Source organism: Humulus lupulus, chromosome 7 (assembly GCF_963169125.1).
Source record: "Humulus lupulus chromosome 7, drHumLupu1.1, whole genome shotgun sequence".
Taxonomy (NCBI): domain Eukaryota; kingdom Viridiplantae; phylum Streptophyta; class Magnoliopsida; order Rosales; family Cannabaceae; genus Humulus; species Humulus lupulus.
In genome coordinates, this window is record NC_084799.1 from 200,096,214 (window position 1) to 200,118,989 (window position 22,776).

General features: G+C 34.0%; 1 protein-coding gene and 1 non-coding gene across 3 annotated transcripts; one reads left to right on the forward strand and one right to left on the reverse strand.

Moving 5' to 3' along the window:
* Positions 1-1,026: 1,026 nt before the first annotated feature.
* On the forward strand, positions 1,027-12,952 carry LOC133789113 (wall-associated receptor kinase 2-like). Of its 2 annotated transcripts, XM_062226829.1 has the most exons (3): positions 1,027-2,008; positions 11,306-11,479; positions 11,672-12,952. In XM_062226829.1, the coding sequence occupies exons 1-3, from the start codon at positions 1,096-1,098 to the stop codon at positions 12,823-12,825; spliced, it is 2,241 nt and encodes a 746-aa protein (XP_062082813.1). In that variant the 5' UTR covers positions 1,027-1,095; the 3' UTR covers positions 12,826-12,952. The 2 variants fall into 2 exon arrangements, with proteins under 2 accessions (XP_062082813.1, XP_062082814.1); XM_062226830.1 differs by lacking the exon at positions 11,306-11,479.
* Positions 12,953-20,131: 7,179 nt separating this feature from the next.
* Positions 20,132-20,238, reverse strand: LOC133793024 (small nucleolar RNA R71). Its single transcript, XR_009874488.1, has one exon. It is a non-coding gene; the product is annotated as a small nucleolar RNA R71 (small nucleolar RNA).
* Positions 20,239-22,776: the final 2,538 nt, after the last annotated feature.

Consider the following 22,776-nt stretch of genomic DNA (forward strand, 5'->3'; position numbering starts at 1 on the left):
GGACGAGAAAAAAGTCAGTCATTGTTCATCTTCGAGACAACTCCTAATCTCCATTATTGCAATTGCCTCAAGAACAAGAACAAACTCAGTGTAACTGCTCTTGATGGTTCAAAGTTCATCATAAATATTACTAACTAAAGTGAACGTAAGTCATCTTTTTTTGGGCTGAAATCACTATAAAACTGTGTGTCTTTTATTTATTACCACATTTATTTCTCTTTTTTTGGTTCACTATTCATAGCAGAGATTCTACTTTAGATTTTACATATAAAACAACTCTCTATTTATTAATCCGTGTTAGTTGACGAAAAAACCAATCAATATATATATATATAAATATATTCCTTTTATATATAGTCCTTTTAAAAAAAATTAGAAAGCCCTACATGAATTCCATATATATGAACTTCCGTAGAGAATTTTGTACCAAAGATATTTCCCTACAAATATGTGGTCACGCTTTTCCAAATGCATAATTATTATATATGTTGCCAAATAATTTTACCCTTTCTTGTGCATTACCGTGTAACATGCATCTGGTCATGTGAAAGAGACACATGGAAGCTGTAATGCTGTTGGGGGTCCAACCGCAAAAACTTTATACTTTCATATATATTGCAAGCCAATTATATGGTCCTTATATATATGGCATATACTTTTGTAAAGAGAATTGTGAACGGTAAGGAGATGACATAATGTTATTAATGTAATCTAATATCGAGTTTTACACATTAAAATTTAATAAATATTATAACATAATGTTATTGGTGCATATCCAATATCAAGTACAATACATTTAAATTTAATAAATATTATAATATACCACTAACTATCAATTACTACGGAGTGTTGAGTTGCCAAATAGACATACATTTGTAAAACTATTGAAAGTTGAAATGACCTCAAATGCAAATAGTACCTCAATAATGCTGTCCACCCACTAGCTAGACATAATTATTAATTATGAGATATACTTTACATTGCATATCTTTTAGTATTTCCAATTACTCATCTTTTAGTTTTCTTATTTCCAAAACTCATTATTTGCTATTTTTCCCTTCTCTTGTAATTTTAATTTAAACTATTGCTCTCTCAATGCACCTTCTAAGCATGCTAATCTTATCCGCTGTGTATCTCATGATATGGAGCACAAGTAGCAGTTTATCAGCTCCAGATGGAGCTCATCAAGTCCTACCCCACTGCCGCCACAGCTGCGGCAACCTGACAATACCGTATCCATTTGGCATAGGAGAAGGGTGCTACATGGAACCAAAGTTTAACATCACCTGCCAAGACCATGGTCATGATTCCGCCACTCCTCCCATAGCATTTTTGGGGACAGGCAACATAAATGTCACCAAGATATCACTCTTCCCAGCCGAGTTGCAGGTCCTGCAGTACACAGCCAGAGATTGTTATGACAGCCGTGGAAATGAGATGAATAACGAAACCGTCGGCCCAACCGTGGGCTTTGAAATAGAAAATTTCGAAGTGTCTGCCACCAAGAACAAGTTCACTGCCATTGGTTGCGACATGTCTGCAATCATTGTAGGGTTTCGCGGAAAAACGAGGTACACCACTGGCTGCATGTCGGTGTGCGATCGATTCGAAGATATTGATTTCGGTAAATGCGCCGGCAACGGTTGTTGCCAAATCACCAATATCCCAATTGGCCTTAATAATTTCTCCATCAAAGTTGAAAGCTATTTCAACCATACGAAGGTTTTGGACTTTAATCCTTGTAGCTACGCATTCCTGGCGGAGGAGACCCAATTCAAGTTTACCAATACTAGCTTTAAAGATTTCAAAAGCATAACAGACTTTCCATTGGTCTTGGATTGGGCCATTAGCAATATGTCTTGCGATGAAGCTAGAATGAAGTTTGGTGCTAGAAATATGGCATGTAAAGCAAATAGCAAGTGTGTCAATCCGAGCAGTACCCGTGGCTACCTATGTCGCTGCCTGCCTGGTTACGACGGGAATCCCTACCGCCCGAAAGGTTGCCAAGGTAACTTACATATATTTAATGTCAGGTAATTTTTATTTAATTTAGAAACAAATCCAATATAAATTTTAATCACAATACTAGGGGGGAAAATAAGTTGTTATAAATATGTTTTCATTTTTTTAAAAAAAAAATACAAGAAATTATTATATACTTCATAAGAGATGAAATACAAAAAGTGAGGTGAAAGTTGAATGTAATAGTTATATTATATTTATGTATGTAACTAACCAAATTTACAGTCTCAATGATAAAGTGGAAATAATTAGGCACACAGCATTATATATGTAATAGGGACCACAAATGGACTACACTTTGTAAACGCCACAAAATTCGAGTTTCTATGGTTAATAAGGGGTCCTAATTAAAAAAAAATGTTAGACATTTTAATCATTTCAAAATGATGTCAATGATTTTGACTATACCCAAAATACCATTGCCATAATTCCACCCTCACCCCCACCCCCAAATTTTAATCTCCATTCTCTCTCTCTCACTTTCTCTCGGTTCATCTCCCTTGCCCTGACCCATGAAGATTCAGAAACTTATGTCGCCTTTGTCAAACCTCCATTTAGCCGCTATGTGGGTGTCACCTCCCTCCATTTCTCCCTATAATCATCGTCTGGTCGTCCCTCTCGTCTCTCAATCTCGCATAAAAACCCAAGGGGGTCTCTCGGTTAGTGTTTTTCGCTCATGATTCGTCCCTCTCTCTCGCTTCTCAATCTCTACCAAAACCATGGCCTCTGGGTTCGAGTTTCTCCTTCTCGATGAGCTCATCTCATCCCTCTTGTTTGACATTACAAAGATAAGCTCTCATTTTTTATTTCATTCAATATGTGATTGTATTGTTAGATTGTAGGATTGTTTGTGTGTTTATTTCTTGTTTTGGGTTTGAATCTGATTGGATAAATGTATGGATTAGTGTGGGTATGTTGAAAGTGATTTCTGGGGATTTTTGTGGGTTTCGTGATGTTGCTCGATGGTGGTTCGACGATGTTCTGACGATGGTTCAATGCATGCTCGATGGGCTCGATAGGTTAAGCCATTAAGGGCTCTAGGTTATTCTCGATTGGGTTCGATGTGTAACGACCCAGATTTTCAAGACTCGATAATGCAGAAATATATACATTCTCATTTAACAAAATATCTCAAAATCCCGTACATAATTTTTTTTTTAAAAGTCGTATGACCATACTTAACATTTAATACAAACGTAGTTTATGAAGAGTAGAGTGAACCTAGTTTATGAAAATAACACAACATTCCCAAGAAACAAAAGACTTCCCAAAAGGTCGGTCCACATGTAGATCCACAAAGTAGACTCCAACGCTTACTGCTCTGTTTTGCCCTTGCTCTTACCTACAACAGGGAACAACTAGGTAAGCCAAAACGCTTAGTAAGTTCAACTTTAAAACAAAAGCATACAGAGAAGACAAGTGGTCATTGACTAAGATACTGCCCACAGATAACAATAGCTCACAAAAATTAGGGTTCCGGATCCATCCGAACATTACACAATCAATTTCAGGACATTACAAAAGCGTCCTGACAAACTTATGGTTATGCGTGATAACCAATGGAAAACTATTTCATATAAATAGATAAATCTCTGCACTCAGAAAATCCCAGAGCAAGCAGATATAATATATCACAATATAATTCGAGACCAACGCTCGACAATTTCCAACAATTCGAGCGTATCACGCCCTCCAGCATAGTTGCTAATCTGTAAGAGAGAATTGAGTCTCAACACAAAGATCTAGCCAATAAATATCCCCATTAGGGTAACTATCGAGTTATCTAGGGCATCACTACTTATCCAAGAGTAAATCCTTCACAAGGGTAACCATCAAGTTACCTAGGGCATTGCTACTATTCAAGAGTGTAATCGAAGTTACACGTGTTTACAAAGACTTCTATGTTAATCAGTGGTGCCAGTGAGCAGTTGCGCCTAGGGTGTTCAGCCTCACTCAAACTTGGCAACCCCTAGTATCTCTAGGCACTCTCACTGAATGGCCAATATTCACGGCTACTACCCGAGAATAACTTATCAGAGCACTTGCTTGGGTTCTAACTGTTCACTGATCAAGTAAGCATGAGGGCCCCTAGGTCCCATTCATTTTGGTGCCCCTAGGTTTGAACCGACAATCCTCACCTTTTGGCCACTCGTCGCAGTAATGAACCGGAAATAATAAAATCAAGTAGTGTGATGAGGACCAGCTGTCTAGAATATGATGGATATCTACCTGTCATATTTTCTGAATCAACACCCACTAGACTAACGTCTCTATGCAAACTTTCTACGACAGTGTATATATGTGCATGTGTCTCTATACTAACATCTAATACAATAGTCGTTTCATGTTGTAGCCACACAATAGAAGTTGACTTACTTAGAGTCCTTTGCACTCAGCAAGATTTCACCCTCCAATGTATAATCCAGTTATGTTTAGCCAATACTGTAATTATCCATACAGTATACTTGAATTAATTATGGAACTTCATACTTCATTATTATTATTTTGGGCAGTTTGGTCATTTTAAAAATCATTTGTAGGGATTAATGATCCTTATTTGGTTTTAAACCCATTCAAGAAACTCATACTAAAAAATTTGAGACTAAACCCTAAGTCTCGGGGAGACCTATCCTATAATCTCGATACTTAGACTCGGGTATCGCAATAGTATTTACCCACAATCCGCTAAAAATCTTATTATTTAAAAGTATCGCTATTAACCTGTACTTTCAACAAGTCGGATAAATATATAAAAGATTATAGCCGGTATTATATCCAGAAAATACTAATTAAATTCGTTAATTATTTTTCAAGAAAATAATCTCTTAATTTTCCTTTTATTTTCTTAAGGTTTTACTCTCTAAAAACCAGTTTAAGGAAATAGCCTAATTTTAACTTAATTAGGAAAACTGTTAAAAATTTATTATCTTGACTAGTTAATTTTTCGAAGTCAATTAATCAAGTTTACTTACTAGAAAAATATTTTACTTAATTATTTTATCAAAATATAGGGTTTTAAACCCTCTTTTAATTTATCAACTTATTAATAAATTAAATATTTTATTTTTAGAAAGAATAAAAATTCTTTAATAAAAATAATTCTAACTAAATTGAAAGTGGCATTTTAGGTCAAAAATATGTTTTCAAGACTTACCAAGTTTTTATCTTGCAAGAAGCAAAATTTTACTTTTTACTTTAAGTTCCAAAATCCAATTTTTACACCAAGTGTGAAAACCTCATTTTTCATATTTTTAACTACATATTTTGTTAGGTCATAACATGAAATTTACTCACCTAATTGTTACCAAAATTTCCCAATTCTATTTTTGGTATGTCATTTAGGTCTTTGTAAAATCTTAGGTAAAAAGAAGCATTTTTTATTGGTGAAAATATTTTCCAAACAATGTAGTAAAAATGACCTTATTTTCAAGTCTTTATTTTTTTCCCAAATTTTGGCTCTTAATAACTTTCAAACCGTTCAGTATTTTGTTACAAATTTTATAGTGGAATACTAATATGTCAATTTAAAAAAAAAAAAACTGGGTTAATTTGACCCATACAGTAGCTCTCCAAACTTTGACATGAAATTAAGAATACGAAAAAAAAAAAGTTTTTTTCCTAAACTTTGAAATAACATAACTCACTCATTTCTAAACATTTTTTAGTGTTTCAAAAGCTCAATTTTATGTACTCAATCTCAAAAACATCATAGTATAATTTAATTTTACAAAATCAATATACAGTGGATGCTTCATCCCTTGGAAGTTACAGCTCAAAATTTGTATTTTTATTTTAGGGTTTTAAACAAAACCCTTAGTGATTTTGGTCCCTATTTTAAAAAATCAACACACAAGCATCATAAGAATTATAATTCAACTACCATAGACTTATTACATCATCAATAAGAAACTTTAAGCATTAACTATACAAAATAATGCTTAAAAATAAAAACCATACAATAACAAGCATAAAAAATAAACTTTTTACCTCTTCTTGTTCTTGTTTTAGGTTTCAAGGTTCCTACTAGCTTTGCATCCTTTAAAACTCTTTCAAAACCTTAACCAACTCTCCCAACCACATATATAGTTAGCTATTAAAAAAAAATCTATTGTTAAAACTTTACAAAAGTCTAGTTTTTTTAAACTTTACCTCAGGGAAACCCTTCCTATACCAAAGCTTAAGCTTCCAAACCTTCTTAATGTTCTTGAGGTTGAAAATGGAGAAAAAACTTGAAAGAGAGTTTTTAGACAAGATGAAAGTGATTGTGAGAGAGAGGGTGTCGGTTTTGGGGAGGGTTAGAAGAGTATAGACAACTCTTAATATCTTAAAACACTTGAGTTTTTTTTTTTTTTACTATCCACTTGATGCCTATTAACCCTAAATTTAAAATGGGGATTAAAACTAAAATAATTTTGTCTACCCAATATTTTCCCTCACATGGCTGTTTATTTTATTTATGTTATATATATTTTAATGGTTAATAAATATTTCCTAAGAAGAAAAATCCAAATTGACTTTCTATAATCTTTTTCACTCATAATAAAGTTATTGTATTTTTTTTTAAAAAAAACTTAACACATAATAATTAAATTAAATGTCTCTCAAATTTAATTTAATTAATCACACAATAAAATTTAACCTAAGGTTCATTCATGGAATAAAATTCCCTAATTCGGTAAAATTAAGCATTTAACACAAAATGCCATAAAATCTCCATTTTCTCTTAGGTTTATTATTTTTTTACCGAGTTTTAATTTTTATGAATGTATTTTATGCCCAAAATATATTTTCCATAATTTTTTCATTTTATTTTTCGAGATTTTTACTTGAATAGGGTTTTTGCGTTGGTCCAAGACCGAAAGTCTTGTATTGACTTTTAATCACAAAATTCATAATTTGGCTAGCAATAACTCGTGGAAATAAATTCCAAACAAATATAATATTATTTAAAATAACATTCTTAACTCGGGGAAAACAATCCCGGCCTGAGTCGTTTAAAGGTACCCGAAACATAGGACGTTACACAATGAATGCTCAAGGTGGGTTTGATAGGTTAGGCCATTAAGTGTTCCAGGTTATGATTGAATAGGTTCAATGCATGCTCGAGGTGGGTTTGATTGGTTAGGCCATTATGGGTTCGATGCATGCTCGATTGAGTTCGATAGAGTAGGCCATTAGGGGTTCCATGTTAATGCTTGAGTCGGTTCGATGCATTCTCGATGGGGTTCGATTGCTTAGGAATTAAGGGTTACATATTATGGCTTGAATGGGTTCGATGCATGCTCATTGCAGGTTCGATAGGTGAGCGATTAAGGGTACCCAGTTATTGCTCAATAGGCTCGATACCCTTGACTGGCCACTTTCCCCGCGTGGTCACCTATAGGGGTTGTGGTTAAATGAAAAGAATTAAGGATAAGTTTAAGGAGCTCAGTTTAATAGGAGGGGTGAAGGAATCCCCTTTCAAATAGTTTTGCACAAGATCCAATGTAACAAAGAGGATGAGTTTCATTTCCATTTCAGATCTAGACTGTGTAGATTTGGTATAGGCAAGTTTTCTCTGGTGACTGGGTTGAACTTCTGTACTAGGCCATCAGAGATTGATTTAAAGAACCGCCTCACTAATGACCACTTAATAAATGAGTAGTTTAATGATGAAAAACCGTCAAGAAAATACCTTTGGAGGGTGCTTTCAATAACTGCACTGAAGTTGAACATGCATACAAATTGGGCCTATGTTTCTTTGTTGAAGGGGTTTTACTTGCATGAGAGGGCAAGTTAAATGTATGGATAGATATGCTGAAGATGGTTGAGGACATAGAGTATTTCTTTACTTACCCATGGGGGAGGCTCTCTTTTAATAAGATTGTGGATTCATGTAAAAAAGACATGCATCATTAGAAGAGGAACTACGAGAAAAAGAAGGAAGTTAAAGGGAAATAAAAAGAAGCAAAATACAATTTATATGGTTATGTCCCTGCTTTGTAGTATTGGGTGTATGAGGCCATCCAGTAGTTTGCACATGAGTATGGCATTAACCATGGAAACCGGTTTCTGATGATGCTCATTTGGTTGAGTAATAAGGAGCATGGAAAAGCCATTCAGTAGATAGTACAGGACGACATGCAAGCGACGGGTGCTTGGAGATATCCCCAACAAGACGAAGAGGGATGTCCACACAGGGAGTCATGGTTCGAGCTACTTTCTAATGATGAAGAGAACCTAGTCCTAGCTCGATGATGACGTAAGTAATTACAATGCCCTTACATCTTGTATCTATTTTTCTGTTATGGGGGTTGGTCTATGGGCTTTATTGTTGGGTTCAATGGGGGTTGTGGGCTTGGGGTTTATAGTATGGTTTGATGGGGGTTGTCAGCTTGGTGTTTATAGTATGGTTCGATGGGGATTCGATGTGTTTTATAGTATGGTTTGATGGATTGCATTTTTTGTGTGAATTTAACTATTATTTTTCTGTTTTTCTTTGTAGCATGTTAATTCGACCAAGCATATGCTACGTAGGCGTTTCCAGTTCTTCCTCGAGGCATATCGACAGGATGTTGTTGTGATGAATATTATGTTCTCACAAGTGGTATCAGCCTGACATGAACAATATGAGAAGGTCAAAGAGAAGGAAAAGTTTTTGTGGGATGATGAGTGTTGTCAATGATGATAGGCATTGAGCAACATTTTCTAGCATCCTGGAAGGGATAGAAACTTTATATTGGTGCCAGAACTACCCAACGTGTGATTCTCCCTGTGGTGCACCAGATGATGACCTATGTGTTTTAGAAGAGGCCTCATTATCTTCTTTTGTAAACATTGTGGCATTCCATCTAGTGTGATCCTATCATGATATGATTTTCTGCCACTATCTAGTGTTATCTCTGTCCTAGCATGAAAAATCCTACTTGTGGTAGGTTGTCGGCGTCCTTGAGTTGGTACGTCTGCCTGTGCAAGAGAAGGTGATGGATTTTCTTCTAACCCCACATTGGACACTTATCCATTGTAATACACCTCTAAATCATCCCCAGAACCATTCTCATTATATTTAAAGCAATTACCAACTAGATTGTCATTGACTTATGGGTCGTCCTCATACATTCTGTCATTAAAGTCTCCCAGTATGACTACTTCAGGAATAACAGTGAGACCTGGAAAAACAGTGTCCACCTCACTATTAACACTGTTCTTCATATCTATTTTGTTCACACTAGAATAAGGTGATATGACATTCTTCTTAACAAGAGTCACACATAAGGCAATCCGTTCTTGCAATGTTATTCCTAAGAATACACAAAGATCAAGATCATGTAAAACATGAACAGGTGGAAAAGGTTGGTCACCCGCATGTGTACGGAACCTCAATTTTCAACCCATACAACTATCTATCCACCTTAAATGTCTCGTGTAGTATGTCAATTAGTTTCCAGTAAGTTACATCATTCTCCAATGATATCACTAAACATTGAGGATCCTTAAAGTACCATTTCCTACCATCCATTTCCAAAACTTTGTTGTAAGAAACAAATATGTAAATATTAGAACATGAAATTAAAACTACCCAGAATCAATCGATGAAAAAAATACCAACAATCAAGCATGCATCGAGCGTCACTAGAGCACTTCATCGAGCAAGCAAGAACAACCATCAAGCATACAAAACAAAATTAAAATGAACACTACCATCAAGCCTGCATCGAGTAGGCATCGAGCATACATGACACAATGAAAATGTACAATCCCATCGAGCATGCATTGAGCAACCATCGAATCTACATGAGACCATGACACATGAACAATACCACCGAGCTTGGATCGAGCAGGCATCGAGCAACTATCGAGCATACATGAGACCATGAAAATTAACAATACCATCGAGCCTGCAGAGAGCAACCGACAAGTCCACATGAAACCATGAACATGAACAATACCATCGAGTCTGCATCGAGCAACCATCGAGCATACATGATACCATAAAAATTAACAATACCATCGAGCCTGCATCGAGCAGGCCTCAAGCAACCATTGAGCACAAAACATCTCAGAATAAATGCAGAAAACGCAAATCCACAAAAAATAAAAAAATGAACAAAAACTTTGTGCAAAGAATGGTCAAATATGTTCAAAATGCCCAAAAAATATTTAAGAAAAAAATACTTACCCATAAATTTCTACTCCAAAAATCCTCAAAATTTATGTTGCTTTGGGTATTGTGTTTATCTCTACAAATAGATGAAGTTATGGAGGTTTTTCTGCTGTTGGTGGTGTTGTCGTTGCCGTAGGTGGTGGTGTTGGTGGTGCCAGGTGAGGTGAGAGAGAGAGAGAGGAGACGAAGTGGGTGGAAAAATAATGACAGGGCATTTTGGGCATAGTCAAAGCAATTGACATCATTTTAAAATGATTAAAATGCCTAGTACTTTTTTTAATTATGACCCCTCATTAAGCATAAAAACTCAAATTTTCTTTTTATATTTATGAGTATTTTTAAAAATTCTGCAACACACCCACTTGCTATCAAAACAAATTACAATTTTTTTTAACTTAATTCTAGTAAAGCTTTTTGAAAAATTTATTTTAAATGAATGAATAAATTTTAATTATATATCATGAAAAAGAAGCATTATAACGCCTATATATACCATGGTTCCAATGTGGAAAACCTAGCTAATTGAAATACTCAATCCTTATAAGTGGGAAATTTGTTTCTTGATTAATGACATTAATTACTGAATATGTAATCATCATTTAATTGAATTATTTTGGACAGAATTGTGTGTTTTTTTTAATAGAATTCTGTTGCAAATGAACATGTTATTAACATAGTTTATTACTTCACAAATTTTAGATATATATATATATATTGTGAATAATATACATATGTATGGATAAGCTACAATTCTAATTATTTTACATGATGATGTATAATGTAGTTAAAGGGGACTTGTCTAAAATTTTCTAGAAATTCGAAATAATTTAGTATGTCGAAATCAAGATTCAAATAGATTGTTGCATGCCTGCTCATTTCAATATTTAGACACGTGTGCAACAAATTATTTAAATCTTCATTTTAGTTTCCTAAATTATTCGCAATTTTTGAAAATTTGTGGAAAATCCCTTTTAATTACATTATACATTGTTATGTAAAAAAAAAAAATTACAACTTATCTATATACCAAAAATAATAAATATACCTGTAGGTAGTGATAAAAACATGCACAATCACTACCAACCCAAAAAATTTCTATAAATATATATATTGGAATGATACTAACACATTTAGAAACAGATAATGATGAATGCATAAGGTATCCGAATCCCTGCAAGAATGGAATATGTCACAACACACGTGGAAGTTTCAAGTGTTCATGTGAAAAAGGGTACACATTACAAAACAAAACCATTTGCGAAGCCCACAAAAGAGAAGATTCAAGGAGAAATATAATGCTCTACATTGTTTTGGGTAAGCACTAACATATACAAAAATATTGAATTACATTAACATTAAATACAGAGAAATCCATAAAATAAGGAATTTATAAACTTAATATGTGTACGTCTAGTTCACATATAACTGATTGGCCTAAACCATGGAATTTATAATTTTATATATATATATTTATAAATAAATTGGCCTTACCAATAATATGTGTAGGTGTGAGCACTAGCCTAATAGCTCTATTGCTTGGGAGTTCAATATTGTATTGGGGAATGAAAAAACGAAAGATGATCAAGCTTAGAGAGAAATTCTTTGAAAAAAATGGGGGCTTCATACTACAACAGCAATTGACAAGTCGAGGAGGATCTTGTGAGATGACCAAAATCTTCACTTCAGAAGATCTGAGAAAGGCCACTAACAATTTTCATGAAAGTAGAATTATTGGTGAAGGAGGATATGGAATCGTGTACAAAGGAATATTACCAGATCAAAGAACTGTTGCCATTAAGAAGTCCAAAGTAGGGACTCAATTACAATCAACGTCCTTCATTAATGAAGTCACAGTACTTATGCAACTCAATCATAGGAATGTGGTAAAGCTGTTAGGATGTTGTTTGGAGACAAAAGTTCCTCTATTAGTTTATGAATTCATTAATAATGGGACTCTTTCTCAACATATTCACATCCAAGGAAAAGAAGTAGGCAACTCATCACTTTCATGGGAAGTAAGATTGAGTATTGCAACAGAAACTGCTGAAGCATTAGCTTATTTGCACTCAGAGATTACTACGCCAATCATACATAGAGACGTGAAATCAGCAAATATACTTTTAGATGATCACTATATGGCAAAAGTTTCTGACTTTGGTGCTTCGAGATTGGTTCCGCTAGATGCTGATCAAGTTTCAACTTTTGTTCAAGGAACATTTGGATACTTAGATCCCGAATACATGCACTCAAGCCAACTAACAGAAAAAAGTGATGTCTATAGTTTTGGAGTAGTTTTAGCAGAATTACTAACAAGCCGAAAGGCGGTTGCTTTTGATGCTGTTGAGATGGACTACAGAAACCTTGCAATGTGCTTCGTCTCTGCTATGAAAGAGGACCGCTTACTTCAAATTCTTGATAGCAACATCGTCGATGAGGAGAATATTGAAGTAGTAAAGGAAGTAGCCAATATTACAAAAAGATGTTTGAGGGTAAAAGGGGATGAAAGACCTAGTATGAAAGAAGTAGCAATGGAGTTAGAAAGGTTGAAGAAAGTTGGAATGTGTTCAGAGGAGAATGAAGACGCACCTGCTGGGACCGCTAATTTAAATCCTTATTCTACCGAAACTGAGAGCGAATCATGTGGTTCTCCTTCCACTTAGCTATTATATGTAAAAAATTCATGCTCAGGCAAAAAAAAAAAGTGATATATTTATATTTTGTTTGGTTGCTGATGGCTTATGAATTTGGGATATTATTTTGTATTAGTGTATTTGAAATGTGTCATTATCTAAAGTATGATGAGGCTAGTGTATGATATGAGTGATGGACTGATGTTGTTGATGTAATGGATGAAACAAGTTAGAAGAAGAGTTATTAACTTGGTTTATGTATATATAGATAGAAAATGGGAGAGCCTCACTACAACAAAGTAGGCATTTAATGGCTATATGGGGGAGACATTGTAGACATTTAATGTCTCCCCCTAGGGGAAACGTTGATGCAGGAGTCATCTAAAGTGGCCCAATGACGTCTCCCATGGGGAGACTTTGTAGACTTCCAATGTCTCCCAGGGGAAGACGTCATTGGTTTTTGTAATTTTTTTTAAAAACAATTATTTTCAGTATATTAATAAATAGAATTAAATATATATATATTTTTGAAATAGAATTAAATATATTAATTAAAAGATCTAAATTATATGCAAATTTAAATTGTGAATTTTCATTAATAAAATCGAAATGTGTATATAATATGTTTTTGCTAGCTAAATATACAAAATTGTAATATTTGTTGTTAAATATACAAAATTAACAAATATTACTCTAGCTAGCTAGACATATGGTAAGAAATAAAATGTAAAAAAAAACCTAATATATGGGACGATGACTTTGAATTATCGGTAGCATATGGTTCGCCAGTGTTGTCGCAGTTCATTAATATGTGCTGGTGTATATGGCGTAATGTTTAGCTACAAAAAAATACAAAGTAATAATAAATAAATTGTTAACTTTGCATAAATTTATATATACATACCTCTTTCTTCAAGTAATATCCAGGTCGTGGATGTTCAATGTAATCCTTCAACATCCTCATCACATAATATCCAAATGTCACTTGTCTGGTTGGTGTGGACACTAATATTTAAATAAAAATACTTAATATAAAGAATATTAGTAAAATTCAACTATAGATTGTCAAAATAATTGAAATTGTAGTTAGTTACTTTAGGTTGCACAATTTATATATTATTTGGAATCTCGGGATGTTTTGGTAGACTGGTGAGAAAAAAGTTGACCCCGTTTTTATATTCCACGGATAATCTATTCGTTGACATCCATTTTCTATCCATATCATCTCCTATGTCTATGAAAAATTAAACTAAAAAAAAAAATACTAAATAAGCATACGAAAAATTGGGCAGCATTTCCCCTATATTAGTAACCTAACCATCTGTCAATCTAATCAAATCTAATCGAATAAGCACAACACAATACAAATATAATAATAGAATAATAAAATACATAATTCTAGACAAAATCGAGCAGCATTTCCCCTATAATAGTGATCTAACCATCTGTGAACAACAAGTCAAAAAATTCAAATAACACACAATAAGTTTCTTCCTTATAGCTCCGCAGCACACAAACAAATTTTCCAGAACCTACTTCACTAAAACACACAGTTCTCAACCTTCTGTTATCACCAAAACACACAATTTTAATCTCAGAACTTACTTCACTATGGATGAATATTTAAGATATTTAAACCCCTCTAACAAAAGTTTAATAATACTAAAACAAGAAAGAAGATAATGTATGTACCACTTGCAATTAATAGTCATTGCTAACAAATTTACTTCACTTTGCAAAGAGCGCACTTTGCTATTAAATTCACAACCTACAAACCTAAATTAATTAATAAATAAAATATTAATAAACAAACTTCATTAAATAATTAGAGTAAAAATAATTTATTATTGAAATTTTAGAAACTTAAAAACCTCAAATGTGTGCTTGAAATCGAAAATTTGAGGCAAAAATCTCAGTTAAAACCACAACTTAAAAATTTTAATTAATTAATTAATAAAAGATTACTAAATCAATAAAATAACATAACTATATATAAATAACCTACTTAAATTTTAATAAAGATTACAAATATATATAATTTTCTAATTAAATAATAATATAAATTAAAAAAAAGTTATAAACATTATAAACTCGAATTACTATTTTTTATGTAAAATTAATATTAAATTATTTTTCTTATTTTAGACAATTATTAAATACATTTTAGCAAAACATATTTACATACATATACTTAACAAATATTAAAAATTAATTAAAAAATGTATAATTTTCGTATTAAATAGTAATAAAAATTTAAAAATAGTAGATCATCTTAAAATTAAAAAATATAGTATCTCAAATATACATAAAAATTATTTTTCATACTTTAAATTAATATTTCTAATAAAACCCACAAATCATATAAAAAAATGCACAAAAATAATTTTTTCTACCATTCTAACTATAATACATTGTTTAATCTTGAAATCCTACCTCAAATATGCTTTAAATCCACTTTGTTGAGCCAAAAATCACCAAAAACCGCAACTCATAAACCCTAAAATCTCAATATGAATTCCTTAATAAATAGAGACAATAAGCATGAAAATTATCCTAACTATTATACAACACTTATAAATAATAAAAACTTACCTTAAATGAGATTTTATAGCCTAAAATCGGCCAAAATCGTCAAAAAATGGCCCTGAAATTGCCCAGAAAATTGCCCTTCTCCGCCTCCGGTTCGTGCGCTCGGGGAAGAAGAAAGAAAGGCTGAATATATATATTAGGCCAAACATTTAACGTCTCCCCTGGGAAGACGTGCCAGACATCTAACGTCTCCCCTGGGGAGACGTTAGATGCCTGACACGTCTTCCCAAGGGAGACGTCAGATGCTCTTATATGTCTGATATTTTATAAATAAATAATTTATATTCATATTTTTAAATTAACATCTCCCACCACTTTTAATGACTTACCTTGGTAGTCATCAACAAGAACTTTTAATGACTTACACCATTAGACTTTAAATATCCCTGAATACTTTTAATGACTTACACTATTGGTGTAAGTCATTATAGAGAGTCATTAAAAGTGAAAATTGTTGTAGTGCCCGGTACAGTTTGAGAAAAGGATAATAGTCTTTCATTTATGCTTGTTGAATCTTAGTACATTTTTTAAATAATGGCAGGATATATATACTTTTTGAAGTCGGTGGGTAAATCGACTTAGCCCCCTTTTTAATATATTTTATTTCTAGTTTTTTTTCTAGATTTTACTTACTTAACAATTACATTCTAGAGGTGCTAGTCTCTTTAGATTTAACCAGTAGTTTCTAGAATACACTTTGTCGACTGTTATTGTTTTATTTTTCTCTAGAATTTCTAGGATAAAAATTCTAGAAATGTGTAGCACAATTCAATACTCTTCATTGGTACACATTTTGGTGAGACTCCAATCATGTTTCGTAGTAGTTCGAACTTACCTCTTGGTAGTGCTTTTGTAAATATATCTGCTAACTGGTCTTCAATCCTGCAGTGCTTATCTATTTCCTTGTTTCCTTTAATTTCTCTGATCAAGTGATACTTGATGCTTATATGCTTTGTTCTGTTATGAAATACGAGATTTTTGGACATTGTTACAGTGGATTTGCTATCGTAGTAGATCTTTGTAGCTTCGTCTTGTGATTCTCCCATGTCTTCAAGTATTCTTTTCAGCCATATAGCTTGGCTTGTAGCCATTGCTGCGACAATATACTCTGCTTCAGCTTATGAGTGCCAATGGTTGCTTGTTTCTTCGATGCCCAAGAAAATATTCCTGATTCAATTGTGAAAGCAAATCGTGACGTACTTTTCATGTTGTCAACTAATCCTGCCTAGTCATTATCTGTGTAGCCAATGAGTTTGGATTCTTGCATGACTCCATACAAATATTTTGTAGTTCTTTGTCCCTTGCAAGTATCTAAGGACTCTCTTGGCTGCTCCATAGGGAACTAGATTTGGATCGTGCATGAATCTTGATAGGAGACTGACTGCATACATAATGTCTAGTCTTGTAGCTGTTAGATAGAGTAAGCTACAAATTAAACTTTGATTAATCTGCTTTTGGTGAGTCGTCCTATTTTTTGAGTGATTTGTTGTTGTCTAGTGGAGTTGATACTATCTTACATCCATCCATTTTAAACTTCTTCAATAGTTCTTTTCTTAAATGAAGATCCCATCTTCTCTTTGGGTTATTTCAATCCTGGAAGTGTAGTGCATTAAGTCTAAATCGGTCATCTCGATACTTTTCATCATGTCTTCTTTAAACTTATTGACCATCTCCTCATTATTACTTGTGCAATGAGATCGTCAACATATAAAGAAACAATACGTGTGTCATTTGTTCTTTGAGTCTTGATGTAGAGTGTTGGCTCACTTTTGCTCCTCCTGAATCCTTGATCAGTGAAGTAGTTGTCATTTCTGCTGTACCAGGCTCGCAGAGCTTGGTTTAGGCCATATAGAACCTTTTTAAATTTGATAACTTTATCTTCTTGTCCTTACACCATGAACCCTTGAGGTTGCTCAACATAGATTTCTTCTTCGAGATAGTCGTTGAGAAATGCTGACTTCACCTCTTGTTGGAAAATCTTCCATTTCATTGTGCAGCTAGAGCAATTAAAGCCCTAATTGTGTCGAGGCATGCAATGGGAGCAAATGTTTCATTGTAGTCAACTCCATGTTGTTCTGAGTATCCTTTGACAACTAACCTTGCTTTATGCTTTTGAATTGAGCCATCTAAGTTGAGCTTTATCTTGTAAACCCACTTGACTCCTATAATGTCTTTGTCTTGTGGACGATATCTACAAGCTCCAAGGTCTCATTCTTCTCGATCATCTTTATATCTTCGTCCATAGCTTTTCTCCATGCTTCTTACTTTTGATCGGCTTGATAACTCTATATTTTAGAGTAATTAATTGAGCTTTTGAACTTAAAAATCTAGGTGAAATAGAATATTTGTGCTCTTAGTGTGTGGGTTTAGTCAATTTTGTCTTATAATTGTGTTTGTGAATTTTATTTTAATCAATGATGAATGTTGTTGGAGAATAATTGGATCAAGAACTAAAAAAATGTGATGTCTATTTTGAAGGCCAAAAGAAAGGATGTTTGGAGAGCTTGATGGAAAATGTACAAAGAAAGCATCTTGGAGCTAAAATCCTGAAACTTTTCTATAGCATCATTTTAACTATACTGCAGCAAAGTGTCCGCAGTCAGCAACTTAAGTCATGCACACTTGGCCACTAATTAAATGAGTTATATGTTGAATTGGATGATGAGGTGGAAATGAACTGATTTTTTAGGGAAAAGTTAGTGGTCCCCATGTGGAAAGAGAATGGAGAGGGTTTCTACCAATTTTGGGAGCCCTAAATGATAACACATATCATCTTTAACCTTTAGCAGCCACCCAACACCAAGAAGAATCAATTTTTTGCACTTTTTTAGCTGAAAACACCAAGGAGAAGAGAAAAGAAACAAGAGAAGAGGAAGAGGAGAAGAAACTTTCCATCATTGGGGGCTAGAATCTCTTTATCTTTTTCCTATTTTAGAGTTTGATTTCCTTTTTCTCTTCTTGAACTCATGGATAGAGTGGTGTTGAATGTTTATGGTTGTTTGTTTATTTGGAGTATGAACTAACTTTTTGAAGCTAGGAATAGCAATACAACCTAATTCGTAGTGAACGCCCAAGTTTTTAATATAAGTTTATGCTATGTTGTTCTTGTTCAATTATGTTATGTTTATTGCTAATTCTTGCTTGAGATTGATCAACTTGAATGGGCTACAAGCTAATTTGAATTCCATAAGGGTTTTTTTTTGGTGAATAAGAATCATTATATTGCTCAAAATAAAATTATGTACACTTATGGATTTCCTCTACCCCTATATGACTTTCAATCCATATACCTAACTTACAATCCATGTATCTAACTTTACAATTTGTGAATCCAATCTTTATCTCTATCTTGTTTCCCTTTGTACATTAATACAGTAAGTTTCAACTTCAACTCTCTTTTGATGGTCTCTATAGTATGATTTACATGCCAAATCTTGGATGACCACAAGGCATCATTCCATAAGGGTTTAGATTAGTGGATAGGCTTAGTTGATGCATGTTGATAACTATGTTGTTGATTAGTGGATAATTTAGGGATATTTTATTCACCATGAAAACTTGAAAGATTGATACTTGAATTTATGTTCTTGAAACTGAATTTAGCATAGGAATATGTGAATGTAATTGATAGAACTTTAAGATGAGCATTTGGAAAAATGGCATATGCATTGATTAGGGAATCCTAGTTACAAGAGAACTTTGTTGTAGCATTAGGAGTGAACTAAAAATTAGGGGGAATTGGTATTCCTAGCTATTTCCACCATTCATTTGACAAAGAACTATTCATTGATTTAGCTTAAATTGCTCTTTTTATTTTTCTAAAGTAGTTTGCAAATTCTTAATTTCTCACATCAATTCAAAGTGTTTGCAACCTAATTTGTTAGAGTTGATTTTTATAATATTTAGCTTAAAGAAATCCTTGAAGAGATGATAGAATCACTTACTACTATATTACTTGTTAGAAGATTATGTACACTTGCATATCTTAAAAGAAAAGAAAAATCACAACAAATTTTTGCCGCCATTCGGGGATTGCTTAAAATAAATTATTGTAAATCTAATTATCTTGCAATTTGGCTTAAATTTTCATTTATTCTAACTTGGGTGATCCTATTGCAAATTCATGTTCACACAGTGTATGAACAAGAATCAAGACCCTGCACTACTTCCCCTTGATCAAGAAATTGAACGTACATTTAGAAGAAGTTGAAAGTATAAAAAGCCAATAGGAAAGTAGTATTGATTGATGTTGATAAAGGAGCTCAAGAGGGAGCCGCTCAAAAGCATCAAATCAAGCAGTAACTACTCAAAAGGAGTATCTCAAGGGGGAGCAACTAAAAATAATTGGCAGAACGTTGTTATTGTAGTTGATGATCGAGATCGTGCCATAGGGCAATACACTCTCCCCCCCTTTAACGAGCTCAATTTGGGCATTGTGAGATCAGAAATTCAGAATGTGCATTTTGAATTAAAGACAATTATGTTCCAAATGCTTAAAATTGTGGGCCAGTTCAGTGGGATGCCAACAGAAGATGCTCACCTTCATCTTCGATTGTTCATTAAAGTGAGTGATTCTTTCAAGTTGCCTGGAGTACAGAGGATTCTCTGAGATTAAAGTTATTCCCATACTCCTTCAGAGGCAGAGCGAGAGCTTAGTTGAACTCTTTGCCATCTGATTCTGTGACTACTTGGCAAGAATTGGCTGAGCGGTTTTTGATAAAGCATTTTCCTCCTACTAAGAATGCAAAAGCTTCGCAATGAGATTACTTCATTTCAGAAACATGATGAAGAATCTTTATATGAGGCATCAGAGCGTTTTAAGGTGTTTTCGTGAAAATTCCCTCATCGTGCCATTCCACATTGCATCCAAATGGAGACATTTTACAATGGTCTCAACTTTCACAAAAGAATGACGGTAGATGCTTCAACGAATGGGGTTGTTCTTGCTAAGTCCTATAACGAGGCATATGAAATCCTAGAGGGGATATCAAATGATAACTATCAATGGCCAACTACTAGAGCACCTAAGGGGAGGAAAGTAGTCGGTATTCATGAGGTTGATGCATTTACATCATTGGCAGCCCAAGTTTCTTCTATGTCGAATATGCTTAAGAATATGCCTGTGGGTATGAGTCATCATATGGGTCAACCAAGGGGGTAGTTTGTAAAAGTTTCTTGTGCGTTAGTTTGTTTCGTGGGAAATCAACATAGGAGTAACCCATAAGCCAATACTTTCAACCAAGGATGGGGGTAACACCAAATTTTTTCATGGAGCTGGTTCTAGCAACTCTTATACGCCGAATAGACCCATCTACCCACTGGGATATAGTCAACAATTCCCACAACTAAGACCTTAATAAGCAGCCATATTTAGTTGCACTACTACAAAATACCTTTTACGGGACACTTTTTTAGGACTCGCACATAAATGTAAGTCCTTAAAAATATTTATGGAGATTTTAGGACACTCATTGAGAGTCTTGAAAAAAAACAATTTAAGACTCGCAATGAGTGTCCTAAAAAAATATGCGAGTCCTCAAAAAATCTGGGCTAAAAAATGAGTGTTTTACTTAACAATTTGAAGGACTTGCTTTGTGAGTCCTAAAAACAACTGGGCTGAAAGTAAGTTATTTATATATGGTTAAATGTTTTAATAATTTTTTTAAAAAAATTATAAGTTGTTAGTTTTTAAATATAATTAGAAAATAAAAACTAATAATATATCATTAATATTTTATTGTATTATTTTTTCTTAATATCATTATACTTTGTATTTATATATATTTTTATAATAATAACTATATATATTTTTTAACAAAGAATAATAATAATAATAATAAAAACTAAACCCTATCAACCCTCAACCTCAATCTCACTCTCTCTCGTTCATTTCCTCAACTCAAAAACCAGCCCTCCTCTTTGACGGCGTGCATGGATCACGGCGAGGTGGGTGGCTAGTGGTCGGATCACGGCAGCAGGCTCGATGCAGAGGAAGGGGGCTCGGCTCTCTCACTCCTTCATCCTCCCATCTCTCGCTCTGCCTGGGCTCGATGACGGCTGAGGGTTCAAGGGCTCGACAGTGGCTGGGGGCTCAGGGGGTGGGCTCGACGGCGAGAGGGGTTCTCCGGGCTAGCTGGGCTCGACGGCGTGGGGGTCTCGAGGGGTGGGATCGATCGTGCAAGGATGGCACAGGGAGGGTTTCAGGTTGGGCTGGGCTGGATCTGGGTCGACTGTGTAGGGAGGGGCTCGGCAGGGACGGTGGCTAGGTTCGGCAGGGATGGTGGCTAGGCTTAGGGCTACTGCTACCGCACCAATTATTCCTTAAAACATGGTAGGAGGAAGCTCTCACTTGTTTGTTTCTTTATTTCTTTTGTTGGGGTTTGATTTATTGTATTTTGTGCTTGGACAACCTATTTCGTAGCACATACAATCTTGGTATACACCATTGATAAATGTGGATTTATCAAACCTTTTGTTATGATATTAGATGTTAGAGCAAGAGGTTTATCAATTCTTGGTTTAGTTGGTTGCAACTTCATTATGAGTTTCTCTTTGTTTAAAATATTAGAGAATCACATTTAAATAAATGGCTTTCAACTAATATTCAGGGAATTTTTCCGCACCTCAAGTCGATGACTTGGACCATGGAAAATTGCAGCTCAGACCAAGCAAAGAGAACGGCGGTCATCACACTAGAGGTTTGCAGAACTGGGAAGATAACTTACATGTTCTGACCTTTTTGTATTCTTTGAAATAGTATGCATATTTTTTACAATAGAATCAATCTCATGTTTGATGTCTTAATCGAATTTTAAAATGAAAGGGAAAGGAACCATATAATGTAAAATAGGGTATCTATGTGTAGCTGTGTGTAATTACACAGCTTTGAATATTTTATTTCATATTCAAGATCATTGACAAACTAAATAATGGAAACCACTCCAGATTTGAATATTTGAATATCTATATTTTTTTATTTAATTAATGCATGTAATTTTACTGATTTTTCCCATAGTTAAAATGCTGGGTTGTAAATTCTTTTCAGATGGTTGGCTCTCATCATTTTACTGATTTTTATTTCTTCTTCATCTTACGCTAAAAAATTTTCCTTTTTCTTTTGGGTGCTACAAGACAATTCGAAATCTTCTTCAGGAGAAGTGGAGGTGAAGTTTCAACTCACTAAAGATACACTTGATGCTATGTTGAGGTCAATGACTTACATTAATGATCAGCTCTCTAGAATGGTAAGCTAAGCTAGATTTTTTTCATTGACAATATTAGGCTTTGATTCTAGTTAGTAGTTTTATTTTACTCAATTTTTCAAATAAAGATCCAACTTAAAGGAGCGTCAACAGGAAGTAGAGGTATACCAATCACTACAACAATTTTTAG

Excerpts from the sequence above, each read along its gene's own strand:
- LOC133789113 (XM_062226829.1), top strand. The coding sequence starts at position 1,096 with ATGCACCTTCTAAGCATGCTAATCTTATCCGCTGTGTATCTCATGATA. Across the intron at positions 2,009-11,305 it reads CCGCCCGAAAGGTTGCCAAG|ATAATGATGAATGCATAAGG; the intron begins GTAACTTACATA and ends ATTTAGAAACAG. Across the intron at positions 11,480-11,671 it reads AATGCTCTACATTGTTTTGG|GTGTGAGCACTAGCCTAATA; the intron begins GTAAGCACTAAC and ends TAATATGTGTAG.